Source organism: Opisthorchis viverrini (assembly GCF_000715545.1).
Source record: "Opisthorchis viverrini unplaced genomic scaffold opera_v5_40, whole genome shotgun sequence".
Classification (NCBI taxonomy): domain Eukaryota; kingdom Metazoa; phylum Platyhelminthes; class Trematoda; order Opisthorchiida; family Opisthorchiidae; genus Opisthorchis; species Opisthorchis viverrini.
The window spans coordinates 1,394,656-1,418,728 of NW_008751694.1; the positions used below are offsets into that span (position 1 = coordinate 1,394,656).

Genomic DNA, 24,073 nt, shown 5'->3' on the forward strand with positions numbered 1-24,073 from the left:
TTATCGGTCATACAGTGCAATACAGTTTTCCAAGGCACCCTATCAGTGCGTAGACGAAGTCACTAACGATAATGCCAGACAGATTTGATCGGTAATTTGACTTTATTTTATTAAAAAGCCTGACACCCAGATGGTTTCGAGCAGTTCCTAAGCAATTCACTCACTATCAAATTGTGCGCAATCGGCATAAAGCTGGTTCCACTAAGAAATGCATTTGGCACTGTCTGTTGGCTACTGTACCTGGTAATCGTTTCAAAGCATAATATTTTTATATTCATTTTTATCAGTAGGATTTGTTCGCCAGAGTACTTTTTATTCAGGACGTAAGCTTCAGGGGATACAAGCACCAAAGTGGGACAGATACCGGCACGTTTTTTATTTGCGTGGACCTGGAATCGCATATGATTTAGGTTTCTGCTCCGGTCAATGCAGCTTTAGAACTTTTTCATGATTCACTTAACTGACATCTACATCGGAACTGAATCTACGTCGGATCAGTATAACGATGTTAGATTCTTTACGCCACCCCCAGCTCATGAAAGCCAGATCGACTCCCCATTTATGACATTCAGTAATCAAAGAAGTAAATGCCAAACGCCTACAATAAATCATTCACATTACTGGAGAATTATTCTGAAAAAAAATTAGGCAGCTGAACATGTTAACACGTTATCCATTTGCTGTGAATCATGTCTGTTTAATAGAATGAGGTTAAAATGAATGCCGGACTAAGCGGCTCATGCATCTGACCGTCGGATCTTGCTCCAAATCTTTAATTATTCAGATCTCCGCTTGATGTATTGGAAGAAATCTCATTGACCTGATATCTACTGAGAGCGCGGCATATATGCTCAGTAACGCATCAACCGCTGAACCATTACATTAATTTCGATTTTAAGGAAACCCCTGTACGTAACTCCAGAACACTGCAAATTTCTATGATCCTGCTCGTTTGGTTAGTTCTTAAAATCCCCGCTTTTGAAATAGCGGAATTCTTCTTTTTCTGCCTCTATACTATGTTTTACGAGGGAGCTTAGTAATAGTTCATCTGGCGTGAGTCAGCGTGAAGTTCTATTAACTTAATAAACAGGTTTGTTCGTGTCTTTACTACAAAAGTCATCTCTACTGTTTTCTCCATTGTCTGTGTGCTTAACACTCATATGGCTTCATGGTTCGGCGTCTTTGTTCTAACACAATTGGCTGGAAATTATCACAAGGTTGAATACCAGGCGGAATGAATGGAATCTCGTCGAACCACAATGACCATCGATTGAGTTTTGAGCACATTCCAGCTTAGCATCAGGTTGATGGAAGTGACGTTCAGCTCTAGCGTTCTGCATAGACAGAGGCCATAAACAACGGTTTGCAACGCTCGTTTGGTTCCTCAGTGCACTTGGCAGCGAGTTACACATGCTTCTTTCCTAAGCGTCTTATTGCCAGTATCAAGCTCAATGTGATTTCACCAGAATTGCAGGAATCTCCGAACGAGTGAGCCGCATTGTTGAAGTTTTTGCACCGAGATCTTTCGAACTTGATTTGCACCAAGGTGTGCTTACAAGCCATTTCGATGGGAGTAGTGAAGTTAAAATTATTTATTGTCAACTTGCACGAAATTACACATTGCACTATTCGCATTCTCCGACTTCAACCCCAGCCGATATATATATATATATGTTGGAAAAGATAAGTAGATAGATGGAGGGATAGAGGGATAGAGAGATGGCAGATAGACATACAAGCAATACCAGTTTTTATCTTAATTGCCTTATGTTTTAATCGAATACAAGCAAACCAGTTTTTATCTTAATTGCCTTATGTTTTAATCGAAACTGTGTAACTACTCGAAAATTCCACTATCCCTAACTTCGATCAGCCTTACTGAGGTCAATGACAGTCTGATTTGTGGAACGCTTCCGTAGAATTGTCAGCTAGAAAATAGCGTCAATGATGTTACGCATTCTCATTGTGATTTTTTTCTCGGAATTTGATTCGGTCATCTTTGAAAGCAAACGATACGGCCACCTCAATGGAATACTGCCGTGCCACCAAAACTGCACACCGAGTAGTCATCTTTTTTCTGAGAAAGAAATTATACCTTGCCAATAATTTACATACGGCTACATTATGTCACAAGCCGAAAGAAACCGATTTTCCGGCAATATGGATGTACTAAGTGTGTAAAAAGGATTAGTTCCTAGCAATGCAGAGGCTTGACAGTTGGAAGACTAACCACGATTTCAGGTTAGCAGTAGCAGCTAACAGAAGTAGCATTACTAAACTCGTGCACAGAAAATATGACATCCGATAGTAGCTAATAAGGTCACGAAACCACTGATTGTTTCCAAGACCAAAAGCAAAAAGTTTTTTTTCGAGTCCCGGAGTATTTTCTGTCCCTAAGCGTGTAAACAGTAGCCAGATTTCAGCCTCCTTCACGATAAATAGTTTCACTAACGAATGGTCTCGCTATACAACCCTTTTTTTCATAAATGGCACGGTCTCTACATGGCTGTACACCTACTCACATTAAGACCAAACAATAAGATGAGTGAACGCCATAGTTAGGACCACCATCCCTGTGCAAATGATTCCGCTCGGTATTTTAAAATTCATAATCGCCATATTAAAGCGATTGCTGATGTAGGTCGAATTGCAATTTTACATTCCAATAGGGAACCTCAAATTAAGCTTTTCTGCGTCTTGAGTAAAGTATCCAATTTTTTATACGTTGCACGATAGACGTTTAACAAACCAACTAACAAACTTGGCGAACGCATTAACAGCCAACAAGCTGACAACCAACAAACTCACGCGACCCACCAGTGAAAGGAAGAAGGCCTTCGCTGCGGAGATGTCCATTCGGAAATGCCAACTGACCGGTTACAGACCATTGAACAAGGAAGCAAAACTCTAATCTGCATCTTAGTTCCAAAAACTGGACACAGATCTTTTCCCAAATGAGTCTTCCTGGAGATTCATTGCCTCCAATCATTCGTCGGTCAAATAAAAGCAAATGTTGCAAAGTGGCCCCGCGAATTCCGCAACAGAATTCCATTTTTCAATCGACGCAAAGCGAAATTCTACGAACCACACATACGACTCGCGTGCCTCCCGATCAGTAGTATCACCTTACACCAGTATTTCCAAGTATCGCCAAACAACAAGCGAAAAGCTCTGTGGCTTCCAGATGATACCGTAATGCTTTCATCGATAAGAGTTAGCAGGTTAATCTTAGCTCATCACTATGCCATCACTCTTATCTGAGTGGCTCAACTTTGCACATCGGCAACATGTATCTCATTATGTGATCGTCTAGGAACCTAGGCTACTCAGATGGATTGCTAGTTACATGACTGAGGTTTCACTAAATGGTCGAGCGTAAAATAACTGTATTTGTCTGTTGACCTTGCATATCTTGTCAAAACTCATTGTTTTTGTACACAAGCCATGTGACCACCGGTTTATTTGCAAAACCCAGTAGTCAAGCTTGACTAGGCGGCATCAGAAACGCGCACCACAAGTAATCAGTGGAAAAAATTCGGCTCAGGGACATCTTGGATTATGGTAAACAAAGTGAAATTAGTCTCATTTGAAAACATCTCACATCACCCGATTTCTTGAAAAAAATGATGATTGTTTTTGGAGTGTACTTGGGGTGAAAGCGCCAAATTTTTCTAAGGCCTTTTCAACCTTTTGCTGCTCAATCCACTGGGACCGGGACGAAGTGGCCTACTAAGGTGAATTCCCCCATCCAGTAGAAAGAAATTATGGAAGTATTTCTGTTCACATATGCTTAGCTCAGTACACCTTCTCTCAAAAACAAGAGTTTCAGCTTGGTCTTGATGCAACAACGTAAGCATATTATTCAAACTAACTTGAATTTCAGTCCTACAAAAGGCCACAACTGCCAAAGAAAAGCACCAACCATGTGAATCCCTGTTTACCTCATTGAATGCGTTCATTGCGGCAAGTGTGTATTCCCATGAGGATAAAAAAGGAGTATGAAGGATATTACGAGACGTTTGGGTGCTTTCGTTGTCACTTGCCTTCTAGGACGGGGACCATGTGATTCGCACTGCGCTTGGTTGGAGACGCTACAAGTCATGGTTGCCGACCGATATCAGTAGCATTCTCGTTGTCCGTTTGTATTCAAATTACTTAGATAAGTGTCCGGAGGTATAGGCACCCTGAAAGGATTGTAGTAAGCTAGCACCAAGTCTATTCTCACTCATCATAAGGCTTTCAAATAAATCATGGTTATACGGTAGCAAAGCATTTAAAGCATTTAAAGCGTTTAACACTAAAGGCATGCTATCTTTGATGATGATGATGATGATGATGATGAAAATAATATAGGCTTATTTGTTGCAAACAGATTTTTTGACAAAATGAATGTGTGTAACTGATCTTAAATCGCTTTAGTTTGCACATACGCGTTATTCTAATCATTTGTAGTTTGTTCTGAATAGTTCATTTTATCCACAATAAAATCCACTCTTAGAACCGCTCCGCACCGCGTCCGATGAACTGATCTTACTTTAGCTTGCACATACGCGTTATTCTAATCATTTATGGTTTGTTCTGAATAGTTCAGTTTATCCACAATAAAATCAACACTTAGAACCGCTCCGCACCGCGTCCGATGACTTATTCAGAAGAGTATCTCTACGAATTATAGAAAGTTTTCAAGGAACTTTGTACGCATCATTATTATGACTGACGTTTTCCTAAAACCAGACCAGAGCAGCACAGCGAATTAGACAGCAGACCATCATTCAGACCACTCGAATTTGCTTTGCGCTCGTCTGTAACCTAATAGACAAATTGGTTTGAAATTTATCTAAGCTTCCTCTGTACGACCTATCCGAAAATGTTTCTTATAGGTTTACCATGGCAGAACTGTCCAGAACAGGCCTGAGAGATCATTTAGCAAGCTTTTGGGTGGAAGCTGTTGCTGTAAATGGCCACCAAAGTTGTGTAAGTCGGAAGAAGGATATCAACATTTCTTCACTTTGGTTGGCGCAGATTTGTCATTGGCCGAAAGGCTAATGTCCATCTGGCATACCATCCTGACATGAACAGTTTTTACATTTAGCGCCTTGCCTTGAAAGAAATCAGCATACAATATCACACACTGTACAAACTTGGCACAAATACACATATGAATCCAAACCGGGTATTGGCGCTTTTAGTTTATCGACTGCTGTAACCTTCCTGACAAAGAATAAACACCGAAATATTCAACCTTTGGTGTACAACAGTTCTTTCACTATTTTTCCTTCGTTGATTATATGTTCACAATAGTAAGCTATTTGAACTTATCCAGATCACTTGTGACTGGAAAACCACTAGCGGTTTCCCACGCTTGCGCTATCTATTCTGAAAGTTACGTTTGAATGAGGAGCTAGTGGTATTTTGTAGGTGAACTTAAAGATAATGATCACGCTTAAAGTTGCACGGAGAGCATTGGCCGTTCTTTTTTCTCGATACCAGTGCGATGGTTCTTCGTGTGAGCATGGGTCGGTTGCAAATGTCACCGATAGCAAGCTAACGATCCATATAAGGATCGACACAGTGTCAGACACCCAATTCCAGTAATAGGACCCTTAGACATCAGGTAATTTGAAGCAATTTTTATCAGACTTCATGGCTGGTATGTGGGTCATCGGCTGTCTTTTTACACGGAAATGTCTCCTGAAGACGCACGCAGAACCACCGACACAGTTTTGCGCATATTTCATTCCAGTCACTAAGAATCGTTGTTGAATGAACTCCGAAAGATGGAGGGCTTTTTGAAACATTACATTATATATTTCATCAAATTATCGAACCTACAGGACACACTAAAATCATTGAAATCAAATTTCTTAAATCCGAGATTAGTAACTCGAAAAAGACCGTTCTCAAGTGCATATACTGGTCCCGTTTGACGTGTCACATTGTGCACTCGAAACTCGGTAGTGAAAATGCTACAGGGGGCACTACTCAACTACAAAGACGCTCGCCCAACCTTGAAAATACGATAAGTGATGTGTGCCCTCTACTTTTGTGAATAACAGGAACCAGCAACTTCCTAAGCACACCAGTCTCTTAAAAAAAGAGGCGAAGAGAGTTCCATGGACAGCACTAATCACTGCTCAAAAGTCAATCAAGCTGGGCATCAGTAGTTGCCGAAACATAGTGCGGTAGTACAGAATACGGCAATTGGGCTGACACAAGTGCAAACTGCTTGGGATCTGTCTCGGTTCTGTAAGGCTTCGAACTTTATCTCACCTGGTGTAGGAGTGAAGTAGTAAATAATTCTAGATGTGGCCTCCAAAATGCTGAGAACCCGATAGTTTTCACCCGGTTTATGGTCATTCTTGGGTTTGAAAAATGTGATACCAAGATGCCTCAAACACTTGTAAGAGCTTCAAAGTCCTATATCGTGATAATTAATCTGTGAAGCAGTCCGACAATTCATAGAAGGCCGATTTTGAAATACCTGAATGCTTCTGTAGGTTTCGTTTAACTCACAGGCTCACAGCCCGCAGCGCACATTATTGATGGCGTTGACTGGGATAGGTACTCACTGCACAAAATGACGATTCATTGGAACACTTTAGTGCTGTGTGCATGTCTTTATATATTTCTGTTTGCTCACTTTTAGCTCACCTTCACAACTGACAAAGGTGGATTTCCGGAGGTAGTTCTATCTTGGAGCATAACGGATAAAACGAAAGACCCTCGAAAATTTACTAGATTCCAAAGTAGTGTGGGCAGATAAGAGGTCCTTTATGGTCAGCATTTCATGCAAAAGATTCTCATTCTAAGTCACGTCACAGCTGTTCGCCAGAATGAGCTAGGTGACGGTATTAGGTTGTTTACCTCTGGCGACAGAACTCACTTTACTACGTCCTAAAGAGGGGCCACATCGATCTCTTATGAAAATCACTTTGTTTGACAGTCGACTGCCTGAAGTTGTTTTTTGCGGTTGTAAGAGTACGATCCTAAATATATTGGTTTTTCATCGCTACCCACCGATAGAATCTGTAGCTTTTTATCGATCTGTTTCACTGTGCGTATAGTATAACACAATCAGTTTGAATTTCTGCTTGGTCATGGTTCAACTGCCAACTGGTTTTCCTTTATTCCCATCCCATTTTCTTTTGTACCCCGCAAAATTAACAAGCTCACAACCGGGTTCAAGACATCATTTACCAGAAGAGCGAGTCGGGCTGGCTGCTTCTGGCATTTTTCTTGTCAAAACGCCGCTATTTTAGAAAGTGACGTAGACTTGTTTCCAGACGGTTAATTAGAGACATAGAAGTCGGGTGTCAGCCAAACCGTACCCTGGGAATTAAAACTATTCTAGCTCTAAGGAGTTACCTAGTTGAACAGTAAATCCTTCACCTTCCCTCAAAACAGAATTCCGTCACAGAGCTTACTAATATTTTGGGACGTTCGTTTAATCCCGTAACTCCTTTGGAACTTGGAAGTTCTTGGCGCTTCCAGTGAATGAACATGGTTTACCCACAAGTGCTCCTCAGATAAACTTTACGGTTAAAATTTAAGCATAGAAACTCGCTTCTTGTTTCACTGACTGTTGGCTCTTTGATTCGCTTCATCTCAAGTGGCAAGCTCCTGCCTGAAAAACCATCATTAGGTAAAACGGTGTCACAGACCTCCATCTTTTCAAGCTTGTGGTTGACACAGTTAGACAGATCAGGGTTTTTTCTATATGGGGGGGGGTTCTTTTGGATCAGGTTCCGGACTAAGGCCTAGTAGAAAAAGTATTCTTTAAAAGGACATTGAGTATCACCAGTTATGGCGATTTATCTACTGATAAGGTAGTGAGCCACTGACTTTGAAGCTAAGAATCGCGTACCCCGTGTGTGGTTGAGACAGATGCATTCGCAGTTCAGGTTGGTTGGCTTTGAAGCCACACAAAAGACACCCTAATTCATTCACAGGTAAATTCACAGTGTCAGTGGGTAAACCGTCTTGAAGACATGGTTCAGTAAAATTTCCGCTCCGCCTGTAGTATCCTGGATCTGTTATGTTGCTTGTCGATGCCTAAAAAGCAAAGTTTTCAGTATGCTTTTCCAATCAAGAAGCCTTAGGGTCTGACAGGAAAGAACGTGACAGAGATGGCAGAGTGACAAATGGAGAAGGCGGATTCGCCACAGAATTCATGCACTGTGAGCGAAAAAGATTCGGATTGTTAACTAACCACCATTTGGATGCTTATCCAGCACAGCGTTTTCTTAAAATAATCAAGTTAGATAGAGGGTACAGAAAAAAGCACATGAGAAAGTCGTATTCATTTTGGGTTCTCTTTCAAAATATGGAAAGCGCCAAACAACCAAGCTCGACTTTTAGAATATTGCTCCAAATATTAAGGTTTTTCAATCGGTGCAGCCCACTCTTCCTGAGCAATATTATGCAGCATAAAAGATAGTTGAATCCAAGTAGACCTATATCATTGGATCTCTTACAAGTAGCATGTCTGACAGTGTTCTTGACGGAGGCAGAAAAACTGTACCTGTTTATACTCTCTAATAATCCATAATCGAATTACCGATGAGCATCGTGACTTTTTGGTACAGATTGTCCAAGAAAACCTAGTCCAGTAATGAACAAATCTTCACTAGAGGGTGAATCAAGCTGCTTTTACTTCCCGTAGCTCGCAAAATTTATATTTTTTTACTGTTTTCCTGACTGCTAAAATTTGCTTAACTCTTAGTGACACTCCTGATCTAAGATTTCCGCATAAAAAGGCGTTTCACTCTGGGTGTAACTTGTTTCATGCTTGATGGCGAACCATGCTAATTTACTCAGGGTTCTTAAAAAAGTGCATCTAAGATACAAAAAGGATTCACTGTTGATATCGATCCATAGCAGAACTACAACTTCAAAACTCAGTTTCTGAATAAAAAACAAGTCGTACTGTATCTATGCATAATCCACTAATTCATGTGCTTTGAAGAAAGTAAGTGAAAGACTGACTGCATATTTCGACATTACGGAGTTACTGTATATCATCAAGAGTAGCTGAATTATGAAGCTCAATCCATCATTTTTCTGCCTAATAAATGACACTAAATTCCCCATTTTGTATACTTCTCTCATTTTTTCCTTAGATAGTATACTGTTTTAGAGTTTACGTGCTTCAGTAATGCAAATTAGTTCATCTACGAGACATCCCTTGCGGGATCAGCTGAATTTACAATATGAATCAGTGAGGTTCGAGGAAACCATTACAGGTGTTCCTTTCTGTCTACCTGAGTTCATGCTAAGATAACCATCAGTCTACACCTGGTGAAGTCATTATTAGGTCTTTCTAGTATATGTGGAGATCTACGATCCTCTGCTGTCTAGATCGCGTTCAATTTTCGAAATTTGGCTTGACCAGCTTGATACCGTAAGTGAGCATAACAGAAATTGGTCGACTTCACAGGCATGCAAGAACGGCAAAGATTTTCGGCTACAATCCTGATAACGTTTCAACAATCCCTTTCCTACTTCAAATGAAATAGTCTTACTGGTTGGTACTTAGAACAGAAGTCGCAAGCGCGTTCTATACGACATCGCTTGAGGCCAGCGGTCCTAAGCAAAGGAAGAACAACCAACTGGAATAAGAAACTGGAATGGAGACTAAGAACAGTGTTCAAGACGACTTGCTACGGGACGAATAATATTGGGGAAAATTTCAATAGCCCATAATATATAAGGATGAGAATCGAGCAGCACTGATTAACAGCCGATCTATGTTGAAGGAGCCATTGATATCCGTCGTCGGGATTGCGAAGGATTTTCTTCAGGGTTATGCACAGGGAAAAGTTGGAACCCATTGGATCCAACCGATCTAAATTGTCATCTAAAGGCTTGACCCAGTTTCTGTGAGTTTTGTTGTCACAGGACTGGCTAAGCATTATTCTGGTCAGGTGTTTTTCATAAATCTTGATTTTCACTCGGAAAATGTTGCGTCAGTGCCTGCAGCTTAAGTGTAGCAGTTGGAAGCGGTAAGAGTCCACCAAGTAAACAGAAACATTTTGACAATCGAGATTAAGCGGCATCGCTCCGTTCTGTATGTGCATGATCTATACGTGACGGTAAAAAAATGCTCGTATTCCATATTCTTCTTCTTCTTTACTGAATTTCACAACAAGATTTCGTCTTTCAGGTTTTGGGAAATTCCTTGCTCATTTGGGAGCTGAGCTAAACAGCGCAACCTACACCTTTACAATGTGGCCATCCAAAACGGATATTCTGACCAGATAACCAGATAGTATGAAACTTTTAAGCCAATTAGCCCTATACGTGAATTTTGTTCACTTCATGATCGAGCGCTTGAAGCCGTGCCAGCCATCGCGAAGTAACGGTGTATATTTCTGATGAAATATATGAGTAGCGTCTAGTTAGGTGCCAAACCACTAGCCCGTATCTGATGGAAAGTTGGTACATGAAACCACTTTGCAATGCTCTTTCATTATTGCTCAATTTGGCAGAACGTTTAGAAATGTTCGCTTTAAACATACTCTATACAAATGAAATTTTTACTTTGTATCTAATGGGTGTAACCAATTATTTCCTGTTGATCGATAAAGCACTGCGCGAGGCGAATGGATCTCTTCCTTTCAACGGTGGCAATAGTGTTGATATCGGGCCTGTAGTTAACAAAATCCTTCGAATACGCTAGATGTCATTTTGTTGTTGTGGGCTACAGGGCTGACAAACTGTATTTTCAGTGCTTGACCCCATCAAGGGCGGTCATGCTTTTCTCTTACATGGAGACTTGCAGACTGGCATTTTGCCATTATGAATAAGAAGGCAATACTATATTCATAGGTTACAATATTTTCAAGCAATGTGCAACTGAAATTACTTCTCCTAAAGATCCTTCAGGTGTTTTCTTGAATTTTTTCGTGCTTCAATGAAGCTGTCACTGGGCCCAACGAAATCTGTTATCGTACGTTGGCACGAAGCTAGAATGTGGTGAAAACTTTGGTGGTTCAGCGTGAACCGAGGAACCGTGATCTCAGGATTTAATCGACTGTTCTCACACAATGCCGGATAACCCGCGATGACGAGTGCTACTCTTGAAGCAAATGCATCCTCAGTTAATCCTAATTCGCCGGAAGTGTCAGGCCAAATCACGTGAATTTCGCTATGGATAGTGGCAAACAAATTGTTGGGATAAAAGTTGACCGAATTCACATCATAGTTCGAGTAGTTTTAACTTAACCTTCAAATCATGTTGATCACTACATACTTCTTATATTGGTATCCTGGTGCGCGTTCTGCTTAGCTGGGTCAGGGGTGGTCAATCGAAGGGAAACGTAGTTACCGGTCATCGAAAACGACGGTACTGCACATTGGAACAAATCTAGGATATCTTCAACTGCTGTAATAATGTCGGATTTTCAATACCTGATTTCACTCTGAATGATAATTTTGGCCTGAGCTGAAAAGCTCAGAACCAACATATTGCTCTTTTCTTATTCTCTGGAACTGACCATAGAAGTTCATGAATAGATATTCTGGATAAGTTAAGCCGTGCCGCTGATTAACCGGTGTGGAATCTCTCTGGGAGGTTAGAAAATCTAACTTCCATGGATATACAGAGTACGTTCGGAGATAAATACCTCTAGTAAGAAAGGAAACAGCTATCCCATGCTTTTGAGCTAATTTAACATGTGTTTATCTAGATTTCGATGGTGGAATGTTGAGTTATTGGGTTGAATAGAGGCAAGATGAAGTTGCCTGGGATTAAAAAATGACGGAATAATTGGAAGATAAGTTGCATCGAGAATCCACCACTATTCGAATAAATGTTTCATGAACTAATTCTATTCAGAGCCTACGGAATGACGCAACAAGATTGTGAATTGCTAGCTGGATAAAAAGTGAGGAAACTGCGTAGTTAGCACGCTTTTCTAGTCATTTTTTCTCATTAGTTTCCACATTCTACGGTCTGTTTTAAGGTTTCTAGGCTGTGATAACACGATCGAAGTCCATAAAGATGTGCCCTTCATGGAAAGACTTATTGAGGGTTTTAGAATGGCTGCTTGGCAGAAGTATACTCTCATGTGTCAGGCTTCTGACGTCTTAATGGTGAAACTCTAGCTGTAACGGGGTTTCCCAAACAGGTTTTGTGGGTTTTGGCAAATACATTCATATTATGAGGGGTTAAGTTGTGGTTGATGGAATTTCGGTACATGTCGAACTAATGTGCACCATTTTACCTTATGTTCCTTATCATATCTTCTTCGTTTTTTTCCATGGTTCGCCTGTGAGATATTCCAACACCCTTCGGTGTTGCTGTTTTCCGGAACAGGCAACTAGTCAAAGCCCCAGACTGACTTTTTGTCGGCGAACTTGCAGAAGCGATACTTGCTGGTCGTGCGTTAGAATGAGTATACCATCAGGAGATTAAGTACATTAGATTGGGAGCAATCAAAGGACAGCTCGTGGGCCATATCCAGCCTTCAGACAGTGCCAGCTGATGTCAGGGTTTGAAACATTTTTGCTTCTCTCACAAGAGGTAACACTCGTCGATTTATGTCCACCAGCTATCTTATCGGTGCAGACATTCAGACTTAATCTGAGACATTGTTGGACAGTAATCTTTCCAAAGCGACTATTTTGAGATATTAATCTTTCTAACAGAGCACTTTTTGGAAAAAAACAACCTGCATCTTAAGCAGTTGGAAGAGCCTTTGAAGCTCCCTAACATGTTTAAAAATTTCACAAATCGGTTCAAATCAAATAACAGTTGGTAGATACGATCTGTTTTATTCGAAGCGGTTTGCCTTGTGCTTTGATTTGCTTCCATCTAGTACGAATCCGTCTGTTCTCAGGAAATCTCCCCAGTTTTAAAGGTTGTACTGAGCAGACCAGGAATTTTACTCAGTATCTCCACACGTCATTTTTCTCTGAGTCCCGACCAAGTCCTTCCGGAACGAACTGCGAAAAGTCCTGCCTAAACGATTCCTGAAGGAGTACCAGTTCGTACTCCGAGTAGTTCCACCTAATTAACTGATCTCTCATCTGATAACTTCTTTTTTGTTTGAACTCACCTTCATACAAAGAGAAACATCATAAATGAGAAATCCAGCTGTTCCAGGTGAATCTCCCGTAAAAACCGAATTGGTTTGCAAATAAGTGCATTTCACTGCATTCCGACAGTTTATCCACTACTCAGTGCCGAGCCCTTTGCGAGTAATTTTAGGGCAACACGCTTAAATTTACTAGCAGAACGTCAGCACCTCCACGTAGCTAAATGCCTCAAAAGCCACATGGGTCTACATTTTTTTTTAGGTCTAGGCACTTCTAACCTATTTTTTGGGCGGCTGAATCTGTTCCTGTCCAAACCAAGCTCAAGATGTATTTCTTTATTGCGTACATACTTTCACAACAACTTCATCAGTCTACTGTCCTGCATGCGTGAGATAGCATATAGGCCTATTACTCATGCAGTCAAATGGAAGGCATCAACGTCAGACATAATCATGGAAAGCAGTGGTTCATAGTCCGTAGACCTGTGTGCTATTGACGTCAGTCCAGTAAACACTGAATTCCAACTAGTGCCATTAAAATCTGCGATGTATTAACCAAGAAGACCAATCACAGAGATCAAGCTTTCTCCAATTTCCTTCTTCCTTTTGTACCAGTTAAATGAGATCTGCGACCGGCTTCTATTGTTTTCTATTTTCGAAAGATTAAGCAACTCAAAGCCCGTGACATTGTTGCACGTATACTATGAACTTGTAAAAATCAATTTTGCATTATGATCTTAAGAAATCTAGGCGACCGTCAAAACCCAAACTCGATTCACAACTCTATTGCCGCATAGTTCATCTGTGTTTCCTCTAAGCGAAATTTCTCAAACCCCGTGTTCAAATGCATCTCAATCCATCGAACATATTTATAGGACAATACTATCTATCATGCCCTACAGTTCGGTGGGTTAGTTAATATAAAAATACTTGAGTAGATTGCTTAATTCCCTTGAATACATACTGCATTCCTTGAATCGAGGAAGTCAGTTTTGGTTCGGGTTATTCTGACATCCATTTTGTACTTAGGATGTTGCTGCCAGGAGAGAACAACTTTGGCGTGAACTACAAGCGCTCGCTCTAAGGAGATAGTTTGCCCTGAGGAAAGCAAAGTTGTTTATATTTCAATCAGCTTAAGATGAACGACTCCATACTTCGAGCGTCTAACAGCCTTGAAAAGATAAATCATAGTCCCCTGGGTTTAAACTGGCATCAGTACCCTACACACAGCACCATGTTCGGCAGTGGTCACAGCCTGTGGTTTACCAGCTATGAACAGATGTTCAGTAGCTGGACGACTTTTGGCCAGCAGATATGTCTACGATGTGTCTACGATATGTCTACGATGCTTCCGACGCGAAGACCGTCTTACTGCCAGTTTTTGTTTACGTTTTAATCGTGGAGTGATTATAAAATATCTGTCTTGTGAAATTTAATGGATCATTTCTAGTCCAGACAAAATTCCACAACTCAACCTCTGTTTGTTCACGAAGACTTCCTTCAGCAGCATGCCTTGCTAACCTTCAGGTTTTCTCATTTTCCCATTTTACGTTTCGAATTATTGAGATCCGAGGTCTTCTTTGTGCGCAGAGTAGAAACTTGTATGCAGTTTCAAATTTATGGTCAGTGTTAATACGGCCTTGATAAAGGAATCCCAGCGGATATAGGAGTGAGCAACAATCGGCTGTTGATGTGAGCCTTTAACGATGTCTTCATTTGTATCCAGGTACACCCCGAGAACAATATAAATCAAATTGTGATCAAGACTGATATGTCCGGCTAAAGGCCGCACATACACGTTTCACAGTCGGAAACCTGGGGCGGACTTTAACTGACGCATCTTTTCGGTAGATTAGTCTCATCAGGGTTACTTGGATTCATTCAAAACCTTAACCTTCATCCGGATGCTGACAGCATCGCAAAAGTTCAATAAATGGTACAATCTTTGATGGTACGTACTTTAACTTTGTAGTCGATGATGCCACGCTGATTTTCGTCGAAATGTGGTAAGGACTGAAAGACAAATAATGTTCGAATATCCTTTCCCGCTGCGGAACTTCTACGCTTGTCTCGAGCTTCACCGGCACATGGGGGTGCGGGTTACTGCTTTGTATGACTTCCACACCTGTTGTCTGTATGACTCGAAAGACGTGAAACAAATGAATATATATTTGTACTTTAATGGTTCAACCACCATAATAAAAATATCTGAAGACTTCCTCTAGTTCGGTGATTCTTCACAAATATTCCTCTAATGACAATGTGGTATGTCTAACTCGGATTTCAAATAATGGGTAGCTGGAAAGCTATGTGCATTACAAACCTGCTTATTCGGCCTAACTGGACCATAGACTTCTAGTCACATGAACTAGGTTCCACGATTTCTCTGCAACTTGACCAGATTCGAAACTGTTCTTTGCAGAGCTTTAACGTAATCACTGTACATGTTTGAATAGTTCACTCTGTGTACATGACGTATATCCGTTAGTGGATAGAGGCCTTCGGTTGCCATAAGAACTGACAATGTGTGAAGCGTGTGTTGATAGTCAGATCGCCTTTTGCCTCGAAATCATATGTAATTCCTTGTGGTTGGAATGCCGCGACTTCAAGGAAAAGACTTTGCCTCAGAAAGAACTGAAAATTCACCATTCTTTTTTTAAAATCGGCCACCCCTGACGGTCGTTTGCCCTTCTTCATCAACCAGTCGGATGACACCAGTCGTGGGCTTTCGAACAGTTTTCAGTAAACCCAGTAATATTGTAATACACCCATACAATGAATCACGAATATTGTACCTTCTGAAACATGTGGCAGCAACATTTAGCTGATAAAAAAACCATAAACTAGAGATTCAGCTGGGTTCCAGGTGAGCCTCTGGTTAAAACCAACTTTGCATGCAAATGAGTCTATAAGTTGTCCAAAGCTTCTTTGCTAATGGCGTGAGATTCCCAGGCTTCGTATCACATATTGAGTCAACCACTAAATTCAATTCACTAGAACTTCCCGAAACCTACTCATTGCAGAAATTCTGTAAACCTTCAGGCGCAAGATATGATTTGTAGAATTCTGAGGTTAATTCCAATCGATAAACTTCTAAAAGATGACAACCTCATTATCAGCATGGTTTCAAATGTTCATCAAGGCTTTATTGTGCAGCAATTTCGTCTGAAAACCTCGTAAATGGGGAACTCAAGGTAGTCAATTCCTAGTCCCGCGTCTTCATTTTCTTAGCTTTTAAACAAAGATCTCAACCCTACACTTCTGAAAATGGCTTCCAAATGCGAAAAGGTATTAGCGTAAACTCTAGAATAATGTCCCGAAAGGACGACGCCGGTGATCTGCTATCGAGGACTGCTCATCAAACTGATGAGTAACATATCCAAGTTTCTCCCGAAACTACATACAGGAAAAGCTCTGCTTAAATGGAGTTAAATAAGTTAATTGATTAAAAATACCTAAAAATTTCGTGAAATTAGAGACGTCATGTAATTACCCTTTATTAACGTCTTCTACCGATTTAATCATTTCTACTTCTGAAAGTCCAATTTGGACCTGTGTCACTTCACTCTTGCAGTGATATTGAGTGGCGTCAATCTCATTGACCTACAACCATCAAGGTGTTCACTTCGTATACAACCAATTGGCCATGACCCTGGCTTCCATCAGTGTTTTCACAAATGCGAGAAAACATCTTCCTATTAAATAACCGTGCCATTTGACCCATGAAAGTATCTCTCTAGGTCCAGGTGTTTTTCGCAGCTCAAAAAAATTTTGAATATAAACATCCTACTCGTGTCTTAAAAGCAGTAGATATCCAAAAAAAAAACGCTCTTTCAAATTGGCGTCGCTGCATTAATTCTTCGATTTTTTCCTGATATCATGTTCGCAAGGCCCACTGATTATTCACTTTATTCCAAGCAAGTCAATTGAAAATCTCCTTGCTGGACTGTAAAAAAACAGTGAAAAACCTTTATGCAATCTTTGCCCGGCATAAACCCATGGAACTGTGTTGGATAAGACATGACCGATAAAGCCCACCTTTTGTTCCGTTCCAAATCAGATTCTTGTCACTCTGCATCTGGCAATCAGTGTCTATGGTGTATGTGGCAATCCAGTTATCTGATATTCAATATGTACCACACATGTCTTGCTATCGTCAACTTTTTCACCGTTTCCTGATATACACCTGCGTTTCTTGGTAGCTTTTTCACCGATATATTACGCGCTGACTCTTGGGCTAGTGGAAATTTGTGCACAATGATTCTACCCTCCTCATGAATTTACGCTCGTCTTCTCTAGTTCCAGCAACCGGAGATGAATCGTTTGATACACACGTATCGGCTCTAGTGTTGGACATTTGAAAAACCTTGGAGCGGAGTCTAATTTTATCGTCTCTTTTTCCAGGCTTAATACCTGGACTGAATGCTCGGTTAAAGCTAGCGGTTAAGTGCTCCCAGACAAATCTGGGTGCCTGCGTATGGCCGATCCTTGCGATGTCCATATCTCTTATTCGGCTAAATATTGAATACAAGTTGTCCGTTGGTTACCGTTACATGGTCGCTTTGAATTTTCCACCAATTGCACATTACAGGAAGTTACCATGTCCAGATAAGTCCCCAGGGCTATGCTACTTGAGAGTTGAAATTATTTTTCACCCTTTAACCATCACCACAGTGTTAGTTTATTAGCGCCGAAAAACTCAATAAAAAATTTCGACCGATTAAAGTCTCTATTAATATAAATCTACATACATGTATATAATGTGTACGTATTCGGTGTCTGCCCCTTAGACAGGGAGGTCAAAGCGTTCTTTCTTGCGCGGAATGCCCTCCAAATCGATATAATCATCTGGGTCTCAGACACTCACCACCCACAACCGGGAATCTTTACCCTATGGCTTCGTGTGGACTTAGCTTACAAATTCAGTCTTTAACCAGCATTTCAAGTAGTACTGACTATCTCTACTGCAGTGAACTTATCCGTCATTTTGGTCCAGCTCAAATCTGCAAATTTGAGCTAAATCGGTTGATGTGTGCTGAAGACTACAGAGGTCCATCCGCTATCACCATTGCTTGGCTGAGCACGTAGCACTAAACAGGTACTGCTACTTGATATTTCCTTGTTTGCTCCATTTAGCAGGAGTTATCCGGTCAATAAGGCTTCTGTGGCCAGGTGCGGTTCATCAAAATGGAACAAGGTTAGAGCTGCGGGTGTTCGCTTGTTACTGGTATGCTATAACGTCAAAATGAAGGTGACCATAATCTCATCAGCTTCTTGTCTGAGAAAAAAAGGCGTTGTCTGCTGCACACTCCAGTTCTGAGTGATCTCTAAGGTATTAGCAGAACTGATAAAACTGGCTCAGTTACGAATACCCACCGCACTCTGCGTTTTTTGCTTGGTAGAGCCCATTCCAGGCCCGCAGTTGATCTGCCGCTAAACACGGTCATCCATGTGAAGGTGATATCCTTTGAAACGGTTTCAATGTGACCTTTTCCAGTTATGCTTTATTCAGGCGATATTGGTTGTCTGGACGATTTTGGTGACCAAAAAAAACAGGATTAGCCTTACTCGTAGTTATCTGCGTACCAATTTAGTTTCAACCGGAGACGTACCTGGAACCCATGTGAAACTCTCATCCATCATGTTCTTACCCAGCTTACTGAAATTAGCCTTATTTCCCCGTGTAGAGTTGTTTGTCTGGAATCTGATAAGGCATTGTCTTTTGGAAATAACTAAAACACTAGACGCACTAGATCCTCATTGTGCCTGATTGGAGACACTACAAGAAATGGTTGCAAACCGATGTCAGTGGCGTTCTTGTTGTCAGTTTCTATCCAGATCGCCTGAGTGAATGTCTGGAAGTATAGGCACTTCGAAATGATTGTGTTAAGCTAGCACTAAGTCCCTCCCCCGTCCACCTTTATTCTCTACTTTACAATAAGGCTTCAAATAAATCATGGTTTTACGGTAGTGAAGCATTGGTGTTGAACACTGATGTCATGCTGTCGATGATAATGATGAAAATGTGCGTCTGTTATTCATTAATGGTGTGCACATTAATGGGGTTTGCACCACCTTACCGGGATTCGAACATACAGCTGGCCATGTGGTTTAACAGGCCACTTGAGTGTAGGACTCCAGTGTTGTCACGCAAAACAGGCTGCATTTCTTGGGTTACGGAGATTGGAGCAGACTGAAGCTTGTTCATTGCAACGAGCAATCGATTGCTTCATATCAGGTTACCGTGTTCTTTTTAGCTGTACTAACCAAATGCTCTTGGTGCTTAGGGTCACATCGTACCTGGATATCAAGTCGACACAACGTAAAATAAATAGTAATCACTTACGTTATCTAGCATGAAAGCCCTGCTAATCGATGCGTCGTGAGTGTTTGATTTGCCGCTGAAATTAGCTTGTGGTGATCGAGTGCACCCACCATTTATGTCACAGAAAGTGAACGACGACTATCCACGGTTCAATGTAAATAGTAATTACGTTATCTAGCATGAAAGCCCTGCTAATCGATGCGTCGTGAGTGTTTGATTTGCCGCTGAAATTAGCTTGTGGTGATCGAGTGCACCCACCATTTATGTCACAGAAAGTGAACGACGACTATCCACGGTTCAATGAGCGAGTGCTTACGAAAAATAACCCGGCTCTAAAAGACGGAGAATAGGCAATCGATGGACACTCAAGTTCCACCAGTTTATCAGAAGCCGATGTAACTAGATACCTGAGCTCAACTGGTGCCATTACTAGGAGAATCAATGAGCACAATTTTTAATCTCAGTAGGCTTGTTGACTGCACTGTGGTTTTAAATCCTGTGTGCTACGTATATTGTGGCAGTATGACCTCAAGCTACATAAAACCATAAGACGGCATGACGAGAAAGCGAGAAGTAACCTGAGTTGAAACGATTAACTGGACGGCAAGATGTGTTTGTATATTTCAGTCTCTTGATTTCAAAGCACTGCCCATTTCGGTTAAGCAGGTCGTAGGAGACTTTCGGTGGTGCAGTTGATTGGAGCAGCTGACCAGGTGTATGTTCGTCCCCCTGTAGAAGTTTGAAAACTAATTCATCGTGAAAAAAAAATTAAAAAAATCGTTTAGCTGTAATACTCTTCCAATGCCTGGCTGCCATGCCACCCGAAGGATAGAAAAAGTAGTTTAGCTGTAATACTTTTCCAATGCCTAGCTGCCATGCCACCCGAGGGCTGAGATACTGCCAGGTTGCCCAAGCCTGGACGGGGGAAGTTGAGTGGCAGAGGTCGGTTTCGAACCTCGGACCTCCCGGTCAGTAAATTCGCCCTCTAACAACTTGAGCTATCCCGTCCAATTCGTCGGTAAAGCCAATAACGAAAAACCTATTTGCAATTTTTGATGAGCTATGTCGATGTGACAACACAAAAGGCTTCAGCAGAGCCAGTAGGGCTCCCCGCGGTGAACCGGTGAATCCGATGCAAGGGCGAAGGGAAAAATCGCGAACGGACTCTCAGATTTTTGTTAAGATCCGTCATCTATTCTAAGCACAAGGATGTCACAGGCAGCATCCGTTCCTCACCAAACGATGAGGGTACTGATATCAACCCTCATATCCTTCAAGTTTTAGTATAGTACCGCAAGTGCCGGCACAATATCACACAGTCCCTTCCACCGAGAGTTTCCTAGGACGAACCCTTTCAGCCGTCATGTATAAACAGGCGGTACAGGTACAGTAAAGGCATAAGCTCATCCGTTAATAGGGCGAAATCATCCTAGTTTCGTGACTCATACAGCTTTGAAACAATGGTGCCTCAAGAGACCGACTTTGCTCACACAGATAGACCCACATGTTAAGCAGATATATAAGTTTATTGGTGTTGCGGTTCGTTCGAATACCGTCGGGTCTTCTTATCTCTGCATGTGTGATATTTTTCCAGGGGCATCTGTCCAGTAGTAGATTTTCAGATGAACTAGAATCTCAGTTAGTGCTACTCAAACTAACCTAGTTCTGTCTCTACCGTAGTTTGGGTCTTCCTCAGCTTTGAAAACTGTTCCGAAGTTTTCATGTGGCAGTTGTTCAGCTATGCGATCCGATGGCATGCATCCTGATTGGCCTAAACTGTGTACTGGAGTTTGATCCAAAATGTTTTCGATTCCGCCGGACGTTGTCATACTAAGGCTGAGAGGATCATTATGACGGGTTGATGGAATACCGCTAGGTTATTAGTTATCACCTTGATGGTGCCCTAATAGGACTATTCTGGTAATACTTGCATGGTTACACTTTGACACAGGTGCAGTATTACGCTGAGAAGTAAAGAGCTAACGGATGACGCTGGCAGCTTGATGATAAACAGGTGACTGGTGCCGGTGCTCATTGTCATTCCGCTACGTTTAGGCCGGCTGATAGCGCGCATGTTCGTCCACCGATTTTATTCCCTCGCAGCACTGCATTTGATTCAGCATAAAGAATGCTCAGACGTTCAGTTGTATAGACTATTGTCAACTGACAGGTTAGATTCAGATGAAAACCGCTCATTAACCGACCCCACGATTAGACACAGTCCTCAAGATGTACTAAATGAATGGAAAGTACGAAAATACCTACATCCAAAATTCTAATAAAATATTAAATATAATAAAATATATAACACATAATGCAATTTCGTTGCATTATTATATATAATAAAATAAGCAATAAATATACGGATATATAAATATCCCCCACATAACACAAACACAAAAAATATTTTCCAACAAGTTTCGGCATACAACTTTTCAACGAAAAGGATGGAAACGACCGTGCTGGTCATAACATATTAAAGTTCTATATCCACATTACTGGAAAGACGAAATATCACTCAGTTCAAATCTTTTCCTCGGTGACATTAGGTAGCTATTTATAAGGAGCAATAATAAGCAAATGAAAACTGCACTAAGGGAATGATTCAAATGAATTCATAGCATTTTTTAGCTGAATTTGCTGCACAGGGTCGCCACACCTTCCACTTGGAAGGAAAATCATGTTATCGAAGCCTTGTCCCCGATAGGATATTACATATCTGGTGGATTAAACTTCTTGGAGAGTCCATTGTCGTTTCCGCTCTTTTGAGAACCCATCAGAAAGGCCAACAGTTTCCATCGATTATGCCGAGTAAAACGCTCCGATCGCCTAAAAATCGTTTCAGGTGAAACATGAAGTGATCCCTGTGCCGCAAGCATAATTAGAAGGTATTATGAACGGTAGATACGCTGAAGACTCAAGCTGAGTTGTAGAAGAGTTTATCCTTAAATATTTCCATTTTGAGATATGCAGCCGAAATAAAATCAACGGAAATTTGGATCCATGTCTCAGCTGAAGAGACCCGAGTGGCTNACCCGAGTGGCTCCTTATGTTCCATAGCTGTGAGCAGGAATGAAGTCCATTGGAATAACTAGGTAAAGCCTCCCATAATTTAGCAATCAAGAACAATGTGCTTCTGTACCACGGCAAACGGACAAGTGTTTCCTCTATAAGCAGACTCTTAAAAATGTACATTTTGCCAAAGAAACGACATCTTTCATCCACAAATTTTTATCGTTGGATCTGCCTTAGAGAAAGTACTCTTTCCGAGAAGGTTCGGCATGTTGTTCAAGTCAGCCCTCGGAACCTACGTACGTCTATCTGATGAGCCTTAGAAAGGACAAAACCGTCAGTGGGCTCTCGGCGGATTTTTCAGTATCCAAAAAAACTTTATTGAATATCTTCACAGCCAGTGTGGTGCACGTTGTGCGGAAATAGATTAATGCGCTATCGACTGTATTGTACTTCACAAGTCTCCAGCGCTGGCTGGTTCATCATACATACGAGCTCAAAAAGCACTTTAAGAAAATGGGCAGATTTGGAATGAGAATGGCACTTAAATTGAAGCTTATCTTTTACTACACATATTTTCGTGTGAATGCTTTATACCGCCAACCATCTCTACATTAGCGGTGAAATAATGCCAAATTCGCTGTTGAAGGATTGTAATTTTCAACCACACAAAACTTCTTGACCTACTTGATGATCTAACAAACGGAATCCCAAAGAAAATTTCTGTCTAGAGTTTACCAAAGACGCGGATAGTAGCGGACACATTCAGGTTAAGAGTATGCAATAGACGCAATTCTCGAAAGAAGCTTTGAGTGATAGTCACCACCATTTGTCCCAACACTCAGGCTGCCCTCTCGGCGACAAGGCTCGTTCGCGTAATTTCACAATTTTTTGTTCGGAGTGGAAGTGAACTGCGACTCTCTACTACCTGTTGTGATATCAACATAATATAGAGATGGGAAGAAGCAAAGTGGAACTTTCTTTTGATTTTTGTATAAAACAATGATGACTGGCGAACAGACAGCCTTCTCCTTTCTGACTCCAGGCCTAACAATGGATGTTTGTGGGCAGTCAGCAGTTCGTCATAAGGAGAGTTCCCGGTTTCACTCTTTAAGTGACATTAGTTGCCAACAGGTTCGATGGGAAATTCGTTTTTTTCGTGTTAAATCCGCAAACGCAGTAGTGCAAAGTACATTCAGTGGTACTTTTCTTTCAGACTTGGTTCAAACTGTTTGATGCACAGGACAAGGGAGTGATCACTATTGACGATGTGAGTCGTACCCTGGGTGTTCCGCCACCGAAGTATTACAAGTGAGTGGAGATTTAATAGTCCCTGCACGTTGATCGTTGGCGTAAATCATCAGATGGTCTGCTCGTTTTTTTCAACGTTTTGTGTAGAGCCTTCTTGTCCACGAATGCATCTATTTGTAAGTGCCGCTCAGTGATAGCATTCCCAATGCGGTACCGTCACCACTTGCTAATACTGGGTACTATTTCCAACTTTCACTAAACATTGCCACTGGATTTCTTCTGTTCAAGAAGAGAATATTTTGAGAACTTTGAAGAGTGATAGGTGGGGTTTTTTATGGAAGGAACAACTCTGGGGAAAGCTTTTCCAGTTCGTTCAAGTTAATCACTGCTTTGATGGAGCCTTGGATTGACCACGGTTAGCATCAGCTTTGGTTCTGCTTCCCCTTAA

General features: G+C 41.3%; 1 protein-coding gene across 1 annotated transcript in view; it reads left to right on the forward strand.

Annotated features, from left to right (window-relative positions):
• Positions 1 to 24,073, forward strand: part of T265_02890 (hypothetical protein) — a gene marked incomplete at both ends in the record, with an annotated part of 48,863 nt that overhangs the window by 15,277 nt on the left and 9,513 nt on the right. The window contains one exon of the mRNA XM_009167243.1: positions 23,591 to 23,685. Coding sequence (XP_009165507.1) covers positions 23,591 to 23,685 — 95 coding nt within the window. The remainder of the gene's footprint in view (positions 1 to 23,590; positions 23,686 to 24,073) is intronic.